The following is a 22,255-nucleotide window of genomic DNA, read 5'->3' on the forward strand; positions in this document are numbered from 1 at the left end:
CAAGAAAAATCCCAAACCAATTTAGAAAAATAGACAACATTTAAAAAAATAAAATGAGACCCAAATGACAATGTTCCATTGAGTAGAACCCTGAGATATGTATTTTCAAAGTTTTAGATAGGTATAGCACCTAAAAGCACACACAGTGCCACTCACAGTCATCTGGTCATGCTAGACCGGGGGAAACTCAAAAGTTCAGACAGACTGCAAGGGAACAGGGGACAGATACAGGACGAGGCTAGTCCTGAAGAAATTTTACCTTCTCAAAGTCCGGTGCAGAGTACAGAACTTCAGGATTCCTCCCTTTTTTGTACAGGAGTGCACTCTGGTGCACACTAAAGGCTCACGACCTGGGGAGGCACTTCTTAGAGATCAAGGACTCTAAGAGTAGCAGAGGCCATCAGTGATCATGCTAGTCCAGTTGTCCAGTTGCAGGTCAGAGCAGATCCAGTTGCAGCAGGTCAGCTGGGCAGCTGTAGGGAGGACTCTGGAGCTTGTTGTGTCCGTGTACCCCAGAACAGGAGGTCAGCCAATAGACCGTTGCAGTGACTCATGTAGTTTGGGATGAAGAGAGCAGGTCCAGTTTGGCTTCCCAGAGAGCAGGGAAGTAATCAAGCAGGAGTGTAGTCCTCTGGGGAACAAGGCAGGCCTCAAGCAGCAAGGCAGTCCTCTGGCAACAAGGGAAGCCTCAAGCAGCAGGGCAGCCCCCTAGTAGCAGCAGAACAGTCCTGTGAGGGACACGGCAGGCCTCAAACAGCAGGGCAGACTTTGGGGTAGCAGGGCATGCCTCAAGCAGCAGGGAGGGTCTCTCAGGAACAAGACAGTCCTTCTTCTGTAATGTCCGCCGGTCCAAGAGTGTACTGAGGAGTGGCTCCAATATTTATAGCTCTGCCAGCCTTTGAGGTGAGGGAATCTTCGAGGCTACCCCCACAACTGTTTCTTGAAAGTTCTTCCCTTCCCATGACAAGGCTCAAAGATGTCTAGGGTAAAAAAAGACTAGTGTTTGGTTTCTTTGTTTGTGCTGGAGGCAAACTCTTTGAAATGTAAGTGGGGCAAGGAACAGCTCCGCCCCCAACCATCCTAGCAGGATGGCCCATCATGCCCACACTTAATCCCCAATTGTCCACTCTCTCGGGCCAATACACATTGTTAATGGGAGAGCCATTTACAAGGCTAGGCAGCTGGAAACTCCTGGAAGGTTTTAGAATCTTTTGTAATCAAACATCTGACTTTACTATTAAAGAGGACTTTAAATTACATTTCATATGAGTCCACACATGACATTTTTACCTGCTCCCAATCAAAAGTTAGCACTTATTAAATGTAATAAGGTACTCTAATATTATCCAATGGGAGAGATAGGTCTTACAGTAGTGAAAAAATGAATGTAGGAGTTTTTTTCTACAAGGACTTACAAATACACGTCCTATATTTTAAATACAATTTCCCCTGCCCTTTGGGCTGTTTAGGGCCTACCTTAGGGGTGACATATGTATTAAAAAGGAAGGGTTAGGCCTGGCAAAAGGTTTAATTTGCCAAGTCAAAATGGCATTCTAAAACTGCACTACAGGCTGCAATGGCAGGCCTGAGACATGTTATAAATGGCTACTTTAGTGGGTGGTACAATGAGTGCTGCAAGCCCATTAATAGTATTCAATGTACAAACCCTGGGGACAAGTAGTATCATATTCTAGGAACTTACAAGTAAATTAAATCTGCCGTTCATACCATGTTTTAGGGAGAGAGCACAAGCACCTTAGCACCTGTTAGCAGTGTTTTCTAATTCCTACAAAAATGCATTTCAGAAAACAGGAGGGGTGAAGGCAAAATGCTTGGTGGTGACCCTGCAGAGAGTGCCAAATCTAACAGATGAGTCTTCTGGGTAGCTCACATTGCGTAGGGTTCGTTGTGCTGAATTCGTTACTGTTGAAAGTGTTGTGCTATGATTTATGGAACCTAAGCTATCATGGTTACAAGTCTTACTATTAAACTTCAATACTGCTGCTCAGAAGGTGCCATCAGTTCCTCAGATTTCCTGCAGTAAATGAAATCTTGACTGCTTTTAGTCCATACCGTAACATATGTCCCGAAATTTCAATTACACTTTTGGGTATCAGCTTCAAATTTGATCACCTTTGCCAGGAACCTGTGCCGTTTTAAACTAACTCTGGGGGAAATTACAGTCATGACTAATATTTGAACTAGTCAAGTAATCAACCTTTGCTATCAATAGATCATTGACAGACTGATAAATGCAGTGATTAGAAACGCAGACTAGCTTTCTGTATGCTAATTTGTAGCCCTTTTTTCATACTAATTGGGAACGTAAGACCATTTTTGTGTGGCAAATTTGTTGGCATTTACCATGGGTGCCTTAGTATTAACACAGTATCACTGAGCAATCTTCTTGGAAACCAGGGTTGATGAGGGCAGTCAGATAATAGCTCTGATTCCACACACTCCATTGAGGGTTTGGATTAAGTGACACCCATCAAGGATGAAGCGAATCCGAAGGCTACAAAGTCTCAACTAATCACCTTCAGAAACTAACATTTACCTTGACCTCCGGCTTTTTAATAGGGGTGGGCGGAACTTGCAGAATTGGACTCTGCTGAATTGTGTGGAATTACAAAAGAACTCTGCGAGATTCCTCAGAGGTTCGCCAATGGGAGAATATAGGCATGTCACGCTGCTCGTGCTGGAATTTAGCGCTGAGAGCGCATTCTGCACTGAAAAATCCACGTGGATGTCACCACCCGGTATGCCAGAGAGCGCAGCTACTCGAGTTGAATTTGCTGCCGCTCGAGTAGATATTCTATTCGAGCGGCAGCCTTCTTACTGTGAACGGTAGTGGCTGCCCGCGACTACTTGTATTGGGTAAATCTCACGTGATGTCCTTCTTGCGAACAAAAATCGCGCTGGGGATGCCAAATATCGCTCACGCTCGGCAACTTACTATTTTGATGCACCTGCAAGAAATAAATTCCACCCGCTGCGAGAGGCGGGATTTGGTCAGAACTCAGTTGCCAAAATTCTGCCATTTCTGCTGGCAGAATGGAATATTTCGCTCACCCCTTATTTTTAGAACGATCAAAGCACCTTTATTATTAAGTTGTACAGTAGCAAGGTGACAAAGTAGCTCCTGGGGCAATCTGTTTTTTTCTTTCTTTTTTCTTCATCTTTATCTTCTGTATCTTTACAAAATGTAAATGAAGACTTGTTCAATAGCCTGGATATTGATTTTACTTTTTGTGATTCTTGTCATGCTGTACCTGAGTTCCAAGCGCGCTGCCAACTCATGGAGTAGCCTTCCTACCGGGAAAGTCAAGTATACAAAGGAAGTCTTGGCCTTCCTACCACGGGCCCTATTGCTTCGATGGTAAAGGACAAACGTCCACCAGTAATCATTGCCGCTAAGCCCACAGAACAGGCCTTACATGTAACTAGCGATCAAAGGGTCATAATGGGGTGATGAATCGCACTGAGCCGCTGTAGTGACTGAATGGCAAGATCCTACCTTTTGCAAACAGATAAAGACTTTGTAGTATATAAATGTGAGAAGGTGTACTACCTAGAGAGCTACAATGACTACAATGCATTCGAACTTGAGTATAATGGATATAAGCCAAGAATTGTACGTAACACAATGAAGCAGACTAACTGCAAAATACATATAACCGCAAAGTCCACACTGCAATTGTAAATTGATACTTGTATAGCGCACTACTCACCCGCAAGGGTCTCAAGGCGCTTGTACGAATACCGCTGTGGAACCCATCCTGGCTTTCCCTGTGAGGTGTCCACTCCTGGGCACCCCCAAGGTGGAGGCCAGGCATCCTTAGAGTTGTGGGGGCCGTTGTGGAGATTAAGTAAGCTATTGCCCAGAGTTGCAGAGTGGGACTCCATGATTGGAATAGGCAACGAGGCGAGAATTGAGCCCAAGATCCGCCGAGGCAGGCAATTGAACCCTGGTCCCGGGCCAGACCTCTGCATCAGGGTTTGCTGCTCTAACCATTGTGCCACACTTCTCAATAGGAGACCATAGAGATGGGGAGAGGTATCAAAGCCAAGAACGCACCTGGACTCTATCAAGGCAGGTGAGCTGGAGTGCACCCGCATTATGTTTTTCTGGATTTGCTTGGTGGTGAGTGAGTGAGGGACTGTCAAGCGCTGGTAATGATCTGCTCATATCATGGAGTTCTTTTTTTCTATGTACAATTTGTGATCCATAGGCAACCTCTTTAAAGCATCATTACTCTAAACTTAATGACTCTTGAAGACAGCATACAGCTGCTTGTGCTATTACCGCTTTTTTTAACTTGTGAAGAATGGCATATCAGGGAGTAAATGGTATGCGGTGACGATAAGCATGAGTAATGCAGAGTTGGTCTGAGCTCATTACATTTATCATTAGAAGAGGAGAGGACTGGGAGGAGGGGAAGTTATCTGTGATTGCTTCTACAATCATGTACTATAGAATCAAAGAGGCAACCAGTATGTAAGGGTTATAGCCAAACACTATACTTCAGAGGTGTCCTAATGTCTCACCAATGGAACTCATAAACATATAAGGCAGACCCTCACCCACCAAGCTAGGTGACATGCTTCAACTTTGGGTTTGCCTCATCCATCCTGGCTGAGCACATTATGTATTGGTTATCACTTTTCCGTACATTAGAGGCAATATTGAATCTTGTTTTCATGTATATTTAGTTTATTTTAATGAAATTACATTTTATATTTTTTCTAATATTTCCCCCACATTTTGAGGGAGCTCAGAAGATCATGTTTCCAGCGTCGGTTGCAGACATTCTAGAAGCCATCCGAAAGGGAGGTTCGGCTTTTTTGAAAATTTCACCAATTTTGTTTTTCTATTGTTTGTTGCCCACTTTTCTCCTGACATACATAGAAAAAAAAAACCTTCTAGTGCACATAGAAAGAGGGAAGAACGAGGAGAAATAAACATATTTCTCCTTGTTACGCCTCTCCTGGGAAGACGTAGCATTTTGAAACATTTCCAGATTTACTAGTGTTAGTAAATCTGGGACTCTGCCAAAAACCCTGGGTGGATGAATGGGAACACCCACACTCCACCCATGAAACGCCTTCCCAGGGCAGAGTTTTTCAAGGCAGTGGCTTACTCTGGATTCTCTACGCCACGCAAAGCCACCTTGGGGCTCTACGAGGAAAAGCAAATCTCCCTTAAGGGCTTGCATTGCCCTTGCGTCGCCTTGCGTAAAGCAGGCCAATGCAAGCCCCTAGTAAATCTGGACCATGGTTTGATTTATGATACTCGTTTCTATGTAACATTCACTATAATGCTTCCTGTATTTATCTATGCCCTTTCTTGTATTATGTTCTAATTGCAGATATTTCTTTAGTACAGGCTTGGACCCAGAAGGCAGTGAAAACTTTATCCACAGAACATAGGGTAACACCCTGGGTACCTGTACACAGTGAGTGTTTAAAATGGTTATGAGGAGAGTAGTTACACATTCGCAGACAGTGTGGGGAACCACACAGTACAAACAGTGGGGAGTGAAGCGATCAGACATTTCATTGGTCCATTTATCGCCATGTCTTATCCGGAGTAGTCAAGTTGCCGGCATGAGCAGATCACGGTGGCGGAAGGCTGAAGCCGAAAAAGAGGGGGTTCTGCTCTTTCCTGAACTTCAGGATCAGATCATTCCAGAGGGTGGGAGTGAATGCAGAGACTGCTTTCCTGATCTTGTCCTGGGGTTTGGCAGGATAAACAGTTTTAAACAGGGGGTGGGATGGGCACAGGCAAATTGATATTTTTGTCAGCAAGGCTTGTGTGTGTGGATGTTCTCACAGATGATGTGTTGATATTTACGATTGTACTTCAGCATATCGACCCCCCCAAAAAACTGTCCTATCAGAATATTGAGGACAGAAAACCGAGGGATAAAATATTGAAAGGTAAGTGTAAATAGGGAGGTATAGATTTAATATTCCTAACTCCACATCTACGTGCCGCATAGGTACATATATGGGGATTTAGGTATTGAAAATCTAGTATCACCTGTTGATATTTATTTTCGATATTCTGCCCTTGATATTGTGCCCCCTCAATATTCAGGGGTTGATATCCAGGGCGCGCACCATATTTACATGTTCTGAATCTAGGAATAAAGGGTGGAAATGTGGATGCTTAACATTTAATTATGCGGTGATCAACAGGGCAGTAACATGGAGGACCGCTTGTGCCCTATGAAAACTAATGACTGAGGTCACTGTTTGGAAGAGGCAGATGCAAGAATGAAATGGGCTCAGCTATTGCCCAGTGGGACCCCCCACCCCCGCTTTACACCTACAAGTGTTTGGCTGTAGCTCAAACATGGAGGCTTCGGGGTTAGCCTTCTGACAGTTTCCTTTCTCCCTACATCTGTCTCCTTTGCATCTGTCAATAATTCCGAATTTATTTGTCAATGTTTTGCGATGAGCTTGTCTTGGGTATTGGAAGCCCCTTTGTATGGAGGTTTCTGTGGCTCAGTTGCATGAATATATCCTCTGTTGCCCACACTAGCTTCTTGAGAGGTTCCTGATCCAGGCCATCGGACCATCAGATGATGCACGTTCAGAACCTAATATTTGGCTTGAATCAACCCAGGAGCAGGACATCTCTTCTGGTGCAAACATTGGCTGGCCAGGTAGTATATGGTAATGCCGTTTATGCAAGGATGGTTGTCCATGTCTTTATCACCAAAATCCCCTCGTTTTGCATCAAGGTTTTATTTGTAGGCTCTCTCAGACATCTGCTCCACTCCACTGTTTCACAATTCCAGCTGAATAAAATATCAGGATCCATCAAAGTTCTGAAAAAAATCTGCATTTTTGTAAAAAACCTAAAATGCATGCATCCAGACTCAGAAAGGCAGTAGAAGGCAAGCCATTTACTTTATTAGCACTGAGCGCAGCATGTCATTGAGACAGCTCTAGAACAGACGAATGAATGTTGTGCCCTTTTAGCAGCCAGCAGTGTCAGGAAGAAAAAAATATCCCTCACATTTCCACAGATGATATTCACTGGTACCTTTCACAGGTGGATTTGCCAGATGGCTCTATTCCTTGCTGAATAAATCAAAAGCTTGACTCCAAAACAATACTTTGCTGCAAAACAAAGAAAATATGTGACCCCATTGGGAATGGCTGGCACTCCCAGGGATGGTGACCTGCTGGGGTCAGCAGGCCTCCATGCCTGGGACTGCTTTTAAATAAAGCATTTTTTTTAATGCCATGATGAATTTAAAAAATAAAAATGAAACTTTTCAGTTCCATTTTTCCCTGGGACCACTGCCTGCCCTTAATAAATATTTGCGCATGCATTCACAAATTCACAAATGGGAAGGGGTCCCCTGGGGACCCCTTCCCGCTTGCGAGTGCTTTACCAACCTTCTGAGAAGGGTGGTAAACTGCGAGTGTTTTGCGACCGCAATTGTGGTCGCAAAACATTCTTACATAGCTTAAGGAGTCGCTATTAGGAAAGGACACCCTTGGAATGCCCCTCCCTAACGCAAGTCGCTAATCCTATTTTGCGAGTTGCAAATTGAATTGCGACTGGCAACATCGGATTAGTACATGGGCCACAGGTTTTTTGCGTGCTCAAACAGGTCTAAACCCCATTTGGGCCCACAAAAAACCTTTGTACATCTGGCCCATAGTACTAAATTGGTTCCTAGATGCAATTTAGGGCCATCTGTGCAGGGTGTGCAATAAAGTCTTCTGCCTATAGAATTAGGTGTTCTTTATAAAATTGTAATGTTATTTCATTAATATTGATGGCCCGAAGGGTGTTTTCCTCGAGTGCCCCCTATTACTTTCAGAAACAGTGGTTTGAACTGAGGTCACCTGACTCCAGTGTAATAAATGGGGAGGAGCCGTACAATGGCAGTAGTCCGCACAACCCTAAGCAAAGTGTTTGCAAGTCTTTTCATTTGAGCTAGAAGCCATGTTTGTGGCCTAATTGGTATCTCAGTGCCCGGGTGCGAGCCCGGTCGGACCCGCTCACCATACATGGGCCACGACTACCTGAAACATAACAAATGGCGCTGAGGATGGCTCACTCACATGCCATTTTGTCATTCGCTGAAGGCCTGCCACACGGGGCACATGTTGCTCGCTCGTCATCCCTAAATCGGACGTCGGCAGCAGTCCCTGTTAGCTGCTACGAGGTCTCGCAGCACCATGATAATTGGGGGGTGGGTACAAAATGTGCCAGCAGCAGCAGGCCTTGCAGGTAACAGCGGTGGAAAGGGGGGATTTGGAGGGACGATGACGAGGGAATATTAATTATTTATTTAATTTACCCTCAGAATCATCCCTCGAAATACACCCCTACCCGGCCCCACCGCTGTTACCTGCACGGACCGTGGCTGTGTGTCAGTAACATTGGCAGAGGCACTACCCCGTGCAGCAGTTATGCTTGCCCACACCCTTCCGCCATTTTGGGGCCCAGTCCAAAAGGAACAAGGCCGTGAGAGCCTGAGGTACAGCATGACAACGTGAGGGCCAAGCTCCCACCCTTGACAGCCAGAGAAAGATTTCAGAGGTGTGCAGGCCTCACGGTGCCCCCATTTCACCTTTGCACTCAGCTGTATACACACAGGTGGGCTGTCCACAGTTATGCTGCTCTGGTTGTGTCTGCTCGCCTGCACTAAGTAAGATGACGACGGCGTTGCCCCACCCACCAAGCAGCGACTTAGCTCTGACACAGCTTTCTCAGCCAAACAGTCTAGGGTGGAGGCAGACGCAGGTTGATTCCGAGGAAATCCCAAGTGCCTTGTAACATCAGCAGCACAATGTCATCCGTCCCGACTATTGAACCTTTCATCATATCTGATGCCCCTTTGTCGCAAACAGCAAAGTGAGCCACATGGTTCGACCACCTGGAAACATACTTCTACATTTAGGAGGTACTCGCACCCATAAGCTCTCTAACTTGGTGGCTGAAGCGGGTCATCCTTTCACCTACGCTATGCTCAAAGCTGTTTTGACTGCACCTCCCGTCCTCCTGTGGCAAACCCAGATTATGAGCATTTCCTGCTCCTCCCCAGCAGATACCTGAGGAATCGGTGAACGAATTCTATGCCAGACTTCGAGAACTCGCAAGCTCCTGCAGCCTAAACAACAAAATTGATGAGATCTGGGTGCAGGTCATATGGGGTTGTTCCTCTGTCAAACTACGGAAGCAAATCGTACAGGTCCCTGGCATGAGCATGGCAGACATCCTCATGGTGGTTAAGTCAAAGGAACTTTCAAGAGCCCGAGCTGTCCACATGGAGGTAGCCCTCGAATGCGCCACAAAGATGGAGCCAGTCAATCAGGTGACCAGCAACACCAAGCCAAATACCAACAGACGAGGTCGCCAGCAGTAGTCCAAGCCCAGCAGGTCGTGTTGGTGGCGTGGAGATGCACCCCCACATGCAGGCGAATTCCCGGCCAAAGGTAGGGAATGTTCCTCCTGCGGAAAGATGAATCACTATGCCAAAGTCTGCCGGTCTGCTCCACTTCAGAAAACACAAAAGAAGAAAGCAACCAATTGCGTGGACGCTGTGTCTGTGATGGCCGAGGAGGACGAAGACATGGATGACAACGCCATGCAAGGCACAGAGCTTGTCATACATGCTGTAGAACCGACACAGGAATGAAGCCTGTGTGGGTCTTGGTCCCAAATCAAGCTAAATGGACAGAACATCATGGCGCTAGAAGACACTGGGCCTCCTTCAACATCTTGTCCCTTTTGCTGCTACAGGTCATGACCAATTCATCAGCGCTCTGCTCCACAGCCAGCAGGGTGTACGTTTTTGACACCAACACAAGCCGAAGTCTTTACCTCAGTCACTGAACATCAGGGCAGGTCCACCAAAGCCAAGATCTATGTCTCAAAGAGTGGATCTGACATGCTCCTTAGTTGCCACAAGGCAGAACGGCTCCAGTTGGTACATTTCGCTTTTGGGAGTCATGCCAGTGCTGTAGACTCATTTAGCGGTGCGTTTGAGCCCCTGTTTAAAGGAATTGGCTGCTTAAAAGACCATGCAGTATGCTTGCATTCAGACCAGTCGGTGCGGCCGGTTGCTTTACACCACAGACAGATAGCGTTCCACCTTCGACCCAGAGTAGAGGCCGAACTGCGAAAGCTGGAAGCAGAGGACATTATCGAAAAGGTGGAAGGGCCAACGCCATTCGTCTACCCTATTGTGGTTGCACATTAGAGGAAACAAATGGGGAAAGTACGGCTCTGTGTTGACATGCGTCTCCCGAACACAGCCATAAAACGGGAGAGACGACTAACTCCAACTGTCAACAACATTGTGGGAGAACTGTTTGGATCCAGATGGTTCCCAAAGATGGACCTGAGGTCAGGCTACTGCCAAATACTCCTGACACTGGAGTCCCATCATATAACAACTTTCTCAACCCTCATTAGATTAAGGCCCGACAAACACCTCAACTTCGGTATTTCCAGTGCAGCTGAAGTGTTTCAGGACATAATCCGAGGAGTGCTAGCTGGACTCCAGGGGATGGTAAATGTCAGTGATGACATTTTGGTACATGCCTCCACCATTGAAGAATATGTCTGCAGGCTAAGGGAGGTGTTTCAGCACCTTCAGGAGAGTGGGCTTACCCTCCACCGTGAAAAACTTTGAATTAGTGAAAGAAGATATCTGTTTCTTATTTAGGCAACAGTGGTTTGACCCAAAGTCACCTCACCCGGTGTATAACAAACGAGGTGGAGCCATGTAACAGCAATGTTCCACACATCCCTAAGCGAAGTGTCTGCAAGTCTTTTCATTTGTGTGCGAAGAAGCGTGTGCGGCCCAATTGGTATCTTAGCGACTCGGTGCAAGCCCCGCTTCCCAAACAGGGACCTGGACTGCCTGAAACATAACTGTTCCAGAATGCACTCATTTGATAAATGAATGAATGTCCAGGGCTGGAAACATGGTGTTTAAATATATGTGGAGCATTAGGAAATCCACTTAGACCAGACTTCTTCATGCAGCCCTAGAACACAAGTAAAAGTTATTTCTATTTATATTTGCTGTTCAAAGTATGCATGGACATGTACTGACAATACAGCTTTAGGTGACTGCTTATTTTTGCACCGCCTGGGACATCAAAATAATGAGCTGGCAACCCTAATCATAAGACTGGGAATTTGTTGCAGGATCACCACATTATTTATTTCCTCCACCCTGATCCCTGGTTACTGCCATATTTGCAATAGTTTAACACTTTTGAAACCCTACGCTGCCGTCAATAACATTCTGAGTTACTTCAAATGTGGGGGAATGCACCTGGCATTCAGACAACTCGCTCCTCATTCTCGCCCTTCACTTTCACGCTCACACTGATCCCATGCACTCACACCATTTACCCACTTATCCTGCACTCACAGTGATCACTCTGCACTCACAATTCACTTGCACTGTTCACCCTGTACCTCACCCTGCAATCACACAAGCACACTACTCAACCTGCGCTCAAGTGACACTTCACTCACCTGTCCCCCTCACTGCTCAATCTGCAGTCTCACTCAAATAAGCCCACCACTAACCATACATTCATTCATCCCACTCTGCACTTATATCTGCACAAAAATTCATATGGTCACCTCGCTCACCCTGCAGTCACTCCTCTTACTCTACCCGCAAACTGTCGCATGGCTCCCTGTGCACATACATGAGCACTCCTGCCACCCACACAGCACAGAGGGTTAATGTGCCTGCTCCATAGAATATGTACCATGCAGATCACAGAACTGAGTGTGAGTAAACAATGAGTAGCGCTATAACAAAATGAAGAGAGATGAGGTGCATCGTTGGTGAGTGGTAGTGAGGGAATTCATGGAGAAGGAGGAAGTGTGGGAGGGGGCACCAAAAACGACTGTTGCTCAGTGTGCAACAAGTGCTTGGGCCAGCCCTGGCTGGGAGTGTTAGCCTCCACCCGAAGTTGGGGTCTAGTTGCGCCCCTGTACACGAGTATGGGCATGTCGTGCCCCATCAAGATTTTCGTCCTAAACTACAAAAGGACACATTTACATGCACTGCAATCCACAGCCTTTCAGGGGGCCCCTTGATAGACAGCTCTGTTTTTGCCCTGATGGCCTGGAATAATTCCTAAACAGATTCTTGTAAATACTGTTTTGTTTTATTTCTTTTTAATGTGATTGATGTAAGGAATCTAATGCAGAGAAATGTTTGTTTTAAGCAACAACCATAAAAAAGTTTATTTTAGATCCAAGCGGGTCCTCACATATGAGAAATTGAAGGATGTCACCGATATTATTCGCTGTAAAATTAGCGCGCTGCTGCTTTGTTACAACAGTGAAAACACACATCACTATCTATGAATATTACATGTAAATGCTTTTATAAGTTCAACCATAGTGCCTGTGCACCGTTAGCAGCCTGGCTAAAGAGGGTAAGGCAGACCTGAAAGTAAATCATTTAGACTCAAAGCTGTACTGAACAGGGGCCCCCAAAATAGTTTTGGCCCAGGGCACCCAAAATCCTTAACATGTCCCTGCCACCACAAAGTTTGTCAGACAACATTGCTCTGAAGTAAAATAGACATCATTCATTTATTATTAGTTCTATTTTTTTTAAACATAAGCCCGACGTGTCCTTAACCCCAACTGCTTCAGGCAAGCAAATTATCGTACTACTTAGGAATTCTCAATTAGGTGTTCGTTCAACGCCCTCTCTGTGGACTTTCAACTTTGTCTTCGGGTCCATAACAGGTTGGTGGGCAATTATCCCATTATAATGCTGCCTAAAACGTTTGTTAATGATTTCTAGAGAAGATTTGTTTCTCGTGTACCAGCTCTGAGCTAGGGAGTGCTCGAAAAATCTGACAACGCTGTCTTCCTTACAGTCCCTGTCTTGGCTGAAAATGTCTGCAGAATATTCAGCTTTGAGAGAAAATGCTATCAAAACTCTCTTGCATTTCAGTTCGTCCTATTTATGTGAGATTGGGTTCTCAGCACTTGCGGTATTAAAGACTAGGGGGCAGATTTACAAGCGCCCTGCGCCACCAGTATGTCACTTTTCGTGCCGTACTGGTGGCGCAGGGGGCTCCTTCATATTTACAAGGACTGGAAAAGCCACCCTGCGTGACTTTTCCTCTCCTTGTAAATACGGCCGCTTCACACACAGTACTTTGTGTTGAAGGGACGTTCCATGGGTGTTGCCGTGGGTGTTCCCAAGCAACACCCATGGAACAAGACACATCTCCAGATTTACGAGGAATCGTAAATCTGGAAATGCGTCTTAATGTTACGCCACCCTAGAGGTGGCTTAGGGAGGCGCAACGAGGAGAAATGTTTTCATTTCTCCTCGTTTTTCCTCTTTCAATGCGTGCTGCATACTACAGCATGCATTGAAAGAGGGAAATGCCTGGTGTGATTGTTTATGTGCAGGAAGGTGCCCCTTCCTGCACAAAAACAATCTCCCCACGACGCAGGCATCCTTGCACCATGGTGCAAGGATGCCTACGCTAGCGCATGGCTGCAGTTTGTGCGCCAGCGCAAGGAGAAGCACAGAGATGCGTCATATTCTTGTAAATATGTCACATCCCTGTGCTTCGGAAGTGCCTTGTGGATCTGCCCCTGGATGTGGAGCACAACCTGAGGATGGCAGTAGCAAAAGTCCATCCACAGATTGACTGTTCTGTGGCGAAAAACAGGCACACCCGTCACATCTATGCTGGTGGTGTTATCAATCAATGTCATGTGTAAAACAAAGCATCCTAGTAAAAACAATTTGAGCATATTTTATCTAGGAAATAGTGGTTTGAGCTGTGTAATAATCTGTCATTTCAGCACACCCACTCACAAACCTGCCCTTTACTAAACACTCTTATTGTGTTGAACATTATTTGCTGGATATGGCCCAGGATATGCGCGCGGCGGTCGATTATGTAATGTACAAGATTTCTGAAATTTCTGTCAGGTGTTGGGGGGGCCCAACACCTAAAATAAGACCTCTGACTTAGACTGAAGAGCAAACCCTCCAATTTGAATCTTTCCTGTTCATTTTTGATATCTAGCTACGGTTTTCTCTCCGAGAGCTGTCGGTCTCCTTTACAATATCACGTTGTACATTTTCCACACTGAACGAGAGGAAACCTGGTCCAAACACAGCACGATCACTATAATATGCATCTGCATTTCTTTCGTTTCATTTTTTTTTAGGTGATATTAGCTCCCGGTGTCTGTTATCTGTGCCACCATGGTTTTCTGGTTGAAGCTCTGAGACGGTGGTTGATAATTGTGTTGGACAACAGTTGTCCAGGGTTTGGCAAAAACACATGTGGTGCCGGCTGGTCCCAGTAATAGGAGCAGCCTACCTGCCAGCTTTGGCCCCTTCAATGGTTTTGAGCTGCCGGTGGTTCTCGCGACATCAGCGAGTGAGGCTGCCAGCTATGCACAATTTGAGCGATCAAAATGGCAGGTGCGTCCACTTAAATTGGTGACTCAGCCTGGTCAGCAGATGGTCCCTGAAATGGGTCCAGCCACTGCCTGCTGTCATGAATTAGATTAGTGTCGGTGCATCGTACTGATCTCTCCCCGTTCTCGCCAAGGAATCCAGTTGAGTGTCAAGCCTGTGTGTGTGGGTGGTGTAGAATATTGGAAAATATCCAGCCCCGTCCTACATACCCCATGTGATAATTACCATACATCTCTGAATTCCTAGCCCTCTGTAAAGTCCTGTTTGTGCAGAGATTCGATTTCTCCGCCCCATACTCATATTCGGGGCCTAAGACCTAAGTCTAGGATCCCATATTTGTGTCATTGGGCACAGGATGCGAGTGTTACCAGTACAAGCAGGCTCTTCAATGGAGCCTTTTGGAAATGTGTAAGTCGGTGCGACTGTAGGCACTGTGTCAGCCAATGGTAGGGACAGAGTCTACAAGGCCAAACTGATGGAAGGCTGAGTAAGTATTGGCCACAGCAAGAGTGTGACAGAATGGTTCAAGTGATACATTCATGGAGCCTGTGAGCTGCACAAGGTTCTTGGCAGTACGACTCCCTATCTCTGTAACAAAGTTTCAGATGCAGGAGAGAAAGAATGTCAGATCAGTGGAAACTGGAAAAAGCACTACAGACTGTTACCATTTTAGAATCTCTGCCACACCTCTCTTTCTCAGAATGTCTGGAGAAAAACTGCCCCATCCCCATCCAAGATTGCGTCATAGATCACCTGGTGCTCTGAAACAACTTTCACCATTGCCTGGAGCCAAGACGAAATCTGGAACATGGCTTGGCCTAAAGCAACAGATTCTAACAGTTTTCATTTCTAGAGAACATTTTGTGGCCCTCAGGACGAGGTCCATGGCAGGCGGTAAATCATAACATAAAACACGGCTCTCCATTTTTAATTAAAGCCCCGCATTATTAGCAACCAGCACGTAACGTATGGGATGGAATGTGTAGGGTAATTTGCAAAACATCATCACACCCAAAGGAACAATAAATGGTTATTGCATTACAAAATCTTAACACTACATTATTCAGACACATATATTACGTTGCATAACTATATCACATCAACACATGACACCACAAACTTGGAACAACAACAAATATTTACCCTGGCCCCTACTTCCTGTCCCAGCATTTCCAACAATGGTCTCTTGAATGGACTGCCTACAAGCTGCCTAGTAGAGATGAGCATCTTAGAGCGTTCTACCGAATAGGGGAATGTGCCAGTGAATAGTAGGGATACTTTCTACTCAGTGTCAAGAACACTAAGCATGACCTGCCTGTTTGTCATAAAAAGAAGCAGCAAGACATAGGGATGACAACTTGAAGTGGGTTAGGCTAGCTTTAGAGATGTTGCCTTCAAGCATGCATGGCCAACCTTTATCAAATTATTAAAAGCTCAAGGCTTGGGGATTTGAGAACCTTCTATAAGTTTAAGATAATTCAATCACAAATTGTGTTAAGCTCTATAACAGAGAAAGGATTGGTGGACTTAGGCTGTCTTACCATCCCTTGTTGGTTGGGCAGCCTTAGAGTGGTGAAGGCCATTAAGTCTTGGTGTGAACCATTTTCAAAAGATTAACTTGTCTCCTTCTTCCGGCAGCCTCCGCTGGAGGTCTGGGGATGTTGGTGAGAGGGGTGACCCAGTGATATTGTCTACCCCACAACTTGAGAGACATTGTTGATCTTCTGTAATTTAGACTTAAGGTGAAGTTGTGGTTTGTCTTATAAAGGTATTTTCATGTTTTTTTCTTCAGATGCTTAGAGGTCCGCATGCTCGAGAAAAAGGCTAAAAATCATGCCTTATCATCTGGCTGGAGTGTATTGATCAAAATGAGTTAAGCTGAAATCCAGATTTGTGTGAAGAGGCCTCACAATCAATAAATTGGGAGAAAAGGGAGCTCAAACCTCAAATCAAGTGTCAATTAGAAAGGTGGATTTTGTGCACTTTGGAGGTCCAAGACATTTTTGGCTCAGACTGCAGATTTACTGGGCTACTAGAATGCAATGTTTGCCATCCCATTCTGGCCTACTTTGGTAGTTGTTGGGGTAGAATATTTTCCTGGGAGACACAAAGGCCTTTGAAAGGTTGCAATTGCTTCAAAATGTGACAGGGAATCTGTCAGGATTATTGGGATGTCACACAATGTGCTCTGGTTAGATTCACTGAAGAAGGTGCTTGAAGGGCCCAGAAATACAATGTAATATCCCTGGCCATTTTGAACACAAATTAAAAGTAATAGATGGAATGCCTCAGTTATTCATGGCCACTGCCATTGCTATGGATGGCAATAATTTGTGCTCGCTGTGCAGTTACAGAGAGCAACTAACCATCTGCACTTATGTCTTGGCCCCTCCCTGAAAGGGTAGACCCTTCTGAATGACTTAACTCAAGTTACACCTCACTGATGAGGCAAAAAAGGACAAAACAAGTCTGGGATTGCTTGTGTTCCTGATTAGAGATAATAACGCCTAACAGTTCAGGATGGTCTGTCCCCATTGGAGCAGGGCCAAGACGTAAATATACTTTGTACTATAATGTACTTCATAGTTTATGCCATCTGCTAGGTGCTGGTAATAGGTTTGAGATATTACCGGCTCACTGGTTCTCAATTTATTGACCTTGGAGGGATAAAAGGCAGGGTGGATCTGCCAGGTCTCAACCCATGACCTTCATGGTTAGACAGAGATTTCCACAATGGGTCCAATAGTTTATTGGGCTACCTTATCTGTTGATCTGTATATGTTTGGTCCATGTCTGTTGTTTAACAGACAAGCTAAAAACTGAAGTGGAATGCACAGACCCTGTTTTCTAAATTTAAGTCTAAGAACAAGTCAGAGATATTGACCAAGAGCTGCACTATGAGACCGAAGTAGAGGTCTTTGGATGGCTCCACCCACCCTGAGGTTGAACTCCTTTCCGAGTCCCTGACACGGGACCCTTTCCTTCATCACTAAAATCAGCGCCTATAAAAGAAGCAGTGTCTTAGCATGAAACATAAGGTGGGGGAGAGAAAGAAGATGGGGATAACAAATAAAGTAAGAAGTTAAAAATAAGCAGTTTGAAAGGTGTTTTAAAGAAAGCCCTATCCTGGATGAATCTAATTGTTTTGTTATCTTTACCCACCAAAGCATTTACTTTGGTTTGTCGCCCGATCCACAAACACTTTCGAGGAGATGACATTACCGAAAGGCAGGAACATCTGCATCAGCTCTGCATCCCCAAACTCCTGGGGCAGATGGTAGATAAACAGGTTACAGCCCTCGGGTCCTGCAGAGGAAAGAAGAGAGGTTGAGGGGATCATGGAATAGGTCTTCCGGTAGAGCGCTCCTATGACGTTAGGAACATAAATATCACATTTTTTAAAAGATCCCAGTAAAATATCATCATTTTCCATAAATAGTTCCCTTGCCTGGCAACCTGCAGTGCATCACTTCCAAACCTCACAGCATATCACCAGCACTCTTGGAAGAACAATGGCATTCAATTGCAGCCACCATGTTACCTCCACCAAATATTTAGGACATGACTAGCTGCTAGGTCATGGTATGTGTTAAAATAATATTTAAATGTTGCTGTACGTCATGTTATATGTCAGAATAATTCTGAAACATGGCTAGAGCGCTATATAATTCTATCTGATGGTTTCTAGGTGCGAAAGGACTCAACTTAACAATACCACAGTGTATCCTTGAACTGAGCGCTACGTGTTATTTTGGAGGAGGAGACCACTATCATTGTTTCCGGGACGATATCTAATGTTTGTTAACCAATGGGATGAAGATGCCAGAGTATAGTTGTAATTGTGTAAACTGAAAGAGACAACGAGCGCATTCTCATTTGGCAAACAATGTCAAATTCACTGGTTCTTAGTGGAAAGTTTTGCTCTTTTTGTAGGCTGAATGATGCTTTTTTTTAATAAAAAATATATATAAATCTCTTTCTTTACTGTTAGGCCTGGCTTCCTTGGCATGGTTCTTCTCTAACTTTTGCCCACAACCCTCCTATTTTGCTGACTTCGTTTATACCGGATTTAGGACGCTGCACCCTTTACCACTGCTAACGTTGCTTGTTGTCTTTCCTTAACCCCTTCCCTGCTCATGACGGAACCGTTCCGTCATGAGCCACGGTTGGCGTGTGCTCATGACGGAAGGGTTCCGTCATGACAATCCTGTTGGCGGCCGCTCCGCCTCCGCGGCGCTGTTTCCCCGCCTGTGCGAGGGGACAACGCAAATGGGCGGAGTCATGACGGAACCGTTCCGTCATGAGCACAGCTCAACTGTGGCTCATGACGGAGCGGCTCCGTCATGAGCACAGGCCCACCGCGCTGCCCCCCTGCCCCCCCAGCGCTGCAGCGGAATGTCCGCAGCAGCGAAGGGGTTAAAACATGGTAGGATTAAATATTGTTTCAAATACAGTAAGATATGATCTCACCATCATGTCTTTACTGGTGCTGAGACTGACGTGTTTTGCAGATTCTGCCATCTATGAAATAGAGCCTTTGCCAATGGTAGATTAATTCCATTGACATAATTCAATGGTCTCACGACAAAACGAGGTATAGCTTGCTTTCTGTGTGCCAGCCCAAGTATGTAAAAAAAAAAAACACACGGGGGGATGGGACATGCTTAGAGTGTGTGCTACCCGTGGCCTTTGACACATGATTGTGCCAATTTCCACTTACAGATTCCTATGTATTGGTGACGTTGTTTGACGTGTACAATGTTCTGGTGTCCACGTGTACTCAATGTAATTGGTGTTCTTTCCATTAATTAAACTTTGAATATTGAATGCTGTATGTTATTGAGTTATTCATTTGGCAGGAGGGTGCACCTTTCAAATTAACAAATAAAATCTGGTTTAAGTTATAACTCATTTATAGGAGGAGGTCTGCTCGCCTCCTGGTAGTCGTGGCACGGACAGCAGGCTATTCCACGGAGAAATGCATATCAAATTCATGGCGCACCAAACAATGTTGAAGTCAAGAACACAACACAGTAAATCTCCCAACCAATTTAGAAAAACAGAGAAGACGTATGGAGCAAAATGACACCAAGTAAGGATAAAGAGGAGAAAGAATCTACTCGTCAGCCACTAATGAATATGTACTTATGTAACTGTAATTATTATGTGATGTGATAAAAGTGTAATATTTCAGAAATTCTAATAACTGTATTTTACTTTTTATTATGAAATGCTTTTTAATATGTTATTAAATGAATGTTTTTAAATATAGTAAGTGTTAGTTGAATTTATATAAGTTGCACTCCAATATCTCAAAGAATTCAAATGTACTAATTGGGCATAGATTTATCAATAGACTACAGACAATTTAAACATATTTGCCTAGGGATTTATACCTTACTTGATAGTACCCTGCCCTAGGAATTATACAACTATTGTACAGGGGGCCCTTGCTTTCTCATTTGAGCAAAATGACACCAAAACAGTAAAACTCGGATTAGAAGAACTGAAGATATAACTGTTTAAAGTTTTGAGTCAAAAAACACCTACAAAAGGCACAAGTGCCTCAGCGCAATTTTAGGCTGAGCATGATGGACAGGGGGTCAGGTTGGACAGACGGGTTGTGTCGGCCAAAACTGTTACCTTGAGACTTCGTCTATTTTCTAAAGTTCAAGGGGCATATCATCAAGGACCGGAGATAATTATCGCTAAGCGCGCTTAGCGCTAGGATAATTATCGCCGGCTAACATGGATTTTTATCGCTGAGATAGCGTGCTATTAGCAACGCTTATCTCAAAAGCGATAAAAATCCTAGCGCTAACTGCCAAACGTGAGATTATCGCTGGAAACCCAGCGATAATCTCACGAAGTTTGGCGTTAGCTTGATGATAGGGCAAGGCAAACTTAGCCATGATATCCACCTTATTTATTTATTTATTTATTTATAGATTTATATCGCGCTAGAATCGACTCTTGCATAAGAGTATCTCTGCGCACAGATAAGAAACAGAGAGAGAAAAGTTGGCAGCTACAAGAGACGGGAGGAAATAGCTCAGCACAATGCAGCATTTAGAACTAAAATGGTAGAAGAATTACTAAAATAGAAACGTTTTGCGTTTTTTCCTAAAAACCAAGAATTCAGAACATTGCCTTAGCTCAAGAGGAAGTTTATTCCATAGGGTCGGGCCTGCCACAGACAAGGCTTTCCCACCTTGTCTGCTCCTCTTGATGGTCGGTACTTCAAGGCGAAGTTGGCTTCTGGACCTAAGGAGCCGAGTGGGATTATAGGGAATGAATTTATCTTTCCAATAGGGAGGACCAGAGCCATGTATGGTTCTATGGATAAGACAGCATGTCTTAAACGTAATCCTTTTATAAACTGGGAGCCAGTGTAATTTGTCAAGGAGTGGTTTAGAAGGAGTTCTTGGGGGGGGCATTCATCACAAGTCTTGCCGCGGTGTTTTGTATCACTTGGAGTTTTGCTAGGACTCCCTGATTAGCTGACAGCAGGAGTCCATTGCAGTAATCCAAGCGACTCAACTCTAGAGCCTGGACCAATGTTTTTCTAGTGGAATCAGGCAATAGTGGAAACACTTTACGTAAGAGCCCAATAACATGAAAGCATTGGCTGAAAACCCAATTGCCATGTTGCTTATAAGTGAGCTCACGATCAAGACGGACCCCTAGGTTTTTTACGACCAATTTGGGTTCAGGTACTTGGCCCAGTTCACATGGCCACCACTCTGAAGTCCACAGATTTCTGACCTCCCCAAAGAGCATTACTTCGGTCTTGCTTACGTTGCATTGGAGATAGTTAGATTTCATCCAATTTGCAAGAGCTTTCATGCCATCTGAGAAGGCCTCCCTCACTTCGTCGGTCAGATGTTTAAAAGGGAATAGGAGCTGCGTATCATCAGCATAGGAGACAGGGACAAACCCAAAGTCTCTCAATATATTGGCCAGGGGTGCCACATAGATGTTAAACAAGGTAGGGCTTAGACAAGAGCCCTGTGGCACCCCCTTGGTGATATGAGTTTCTGTCGACCTAAATGTGCCCATGCTGACAGTTTGGGTGCGGTCAGACAGAAAACTCTTTAGCCAGGTTAACGCTGTGCTTTCTATTCCAATTGCGGTCAGACATTTGATTAAGATATTGTGAGATATAGTATCGAACGCCGCCGATAAATCCAACAGTACCAGGTTCGCCGAATACCCTCGATCCTGATACATGTGAAGGTCGTCTGTCACCGACAGCAGAGCGGATTCAGTACTGTGTCGGGGTCTAAAACCAAACTGAGAACTGTCAAGCTTGTCATACAGTTCTATGTACTGAGAAACCTGCTTGTTGACATGTTTCTCTATGACCTTCCCTAAAAAAGGGAGTAACAAGATAGGCCTCAGATTGGATAAGTCAGTCCAGGGAATGGAGGAGTTTTTCCTAATGGGCCTTACCAATGCTTTTTTCCATTCCCTAGGAACTTGCCCCTCGGTCAGGGAAAGGTTAATGAGGCTTTGAATCTGAGGACTCATGCTTTTTCCTACAATCGGAAAAATTCTGGCTGGAATAATATCTGAGGGACTTCCGCTTTTAATCTGCCCCAGATAACATTCTGTCTCAATCAAGGAGATAGGGGAAAAGGATTGCAGGTGTGTAACTCCTATCTCTTTATCCAGCTCCATAGGTGATAGAATATCATCAATGATGGGTGGATAGGAATTTAGAATATTGTCATGAATCTTATTTATTTTGTCTGTGAAGAACTGAGCTACTTCATTACAGAGTT

General features: G+C 44.8%; 1 protein-coding gene across 8 annotated transcripts in view; it reads right to left on the reverse strand.

Moving 5' to 3' along the window:
* CELF4 (CUGBP Elav-like family member 4) overlaps positions 1-22,255 on the reverse strand; it is a 1,309,605-nt gene that overhangs the window by 118,121 nt on the left and 1,169,229 nt on the right. For 4 of the 8 annotated variants that reach the window (XM_085628957.1, XM_085628985.1, XM_085628947.1 and 1 more), the window contains one exon: positions 17,634-17,777. In XM_085628957.1, coding sequence (XP_085485083.1) covers positions 17,634-17,777 — 144 coding nt within the window. The remainder of the gene's footprint in view (positions 1-17,633; positions 17,778-22,255) is intronic. The other 4 variants (XM_085629010.1, XM_085629003.1, XM_085628967.1 and 1 more) reach the window with 1 other exon arrangement.

Source organism: Triturus cristatus, chromosome 2_1, assembly GCF_964204655.1.
Source record: "Triturus cristatus chromosome 2_1, aTriCri1.1, whole genome shotgun sequence".
In the NCBI taxonomy this organism is placed as follows: domain Eukaryota; kingdom Metazoa; phylum Chordata; class Amphibia; order Caudata; family Salamandridae; genus Triturus; species Triturus cristatus.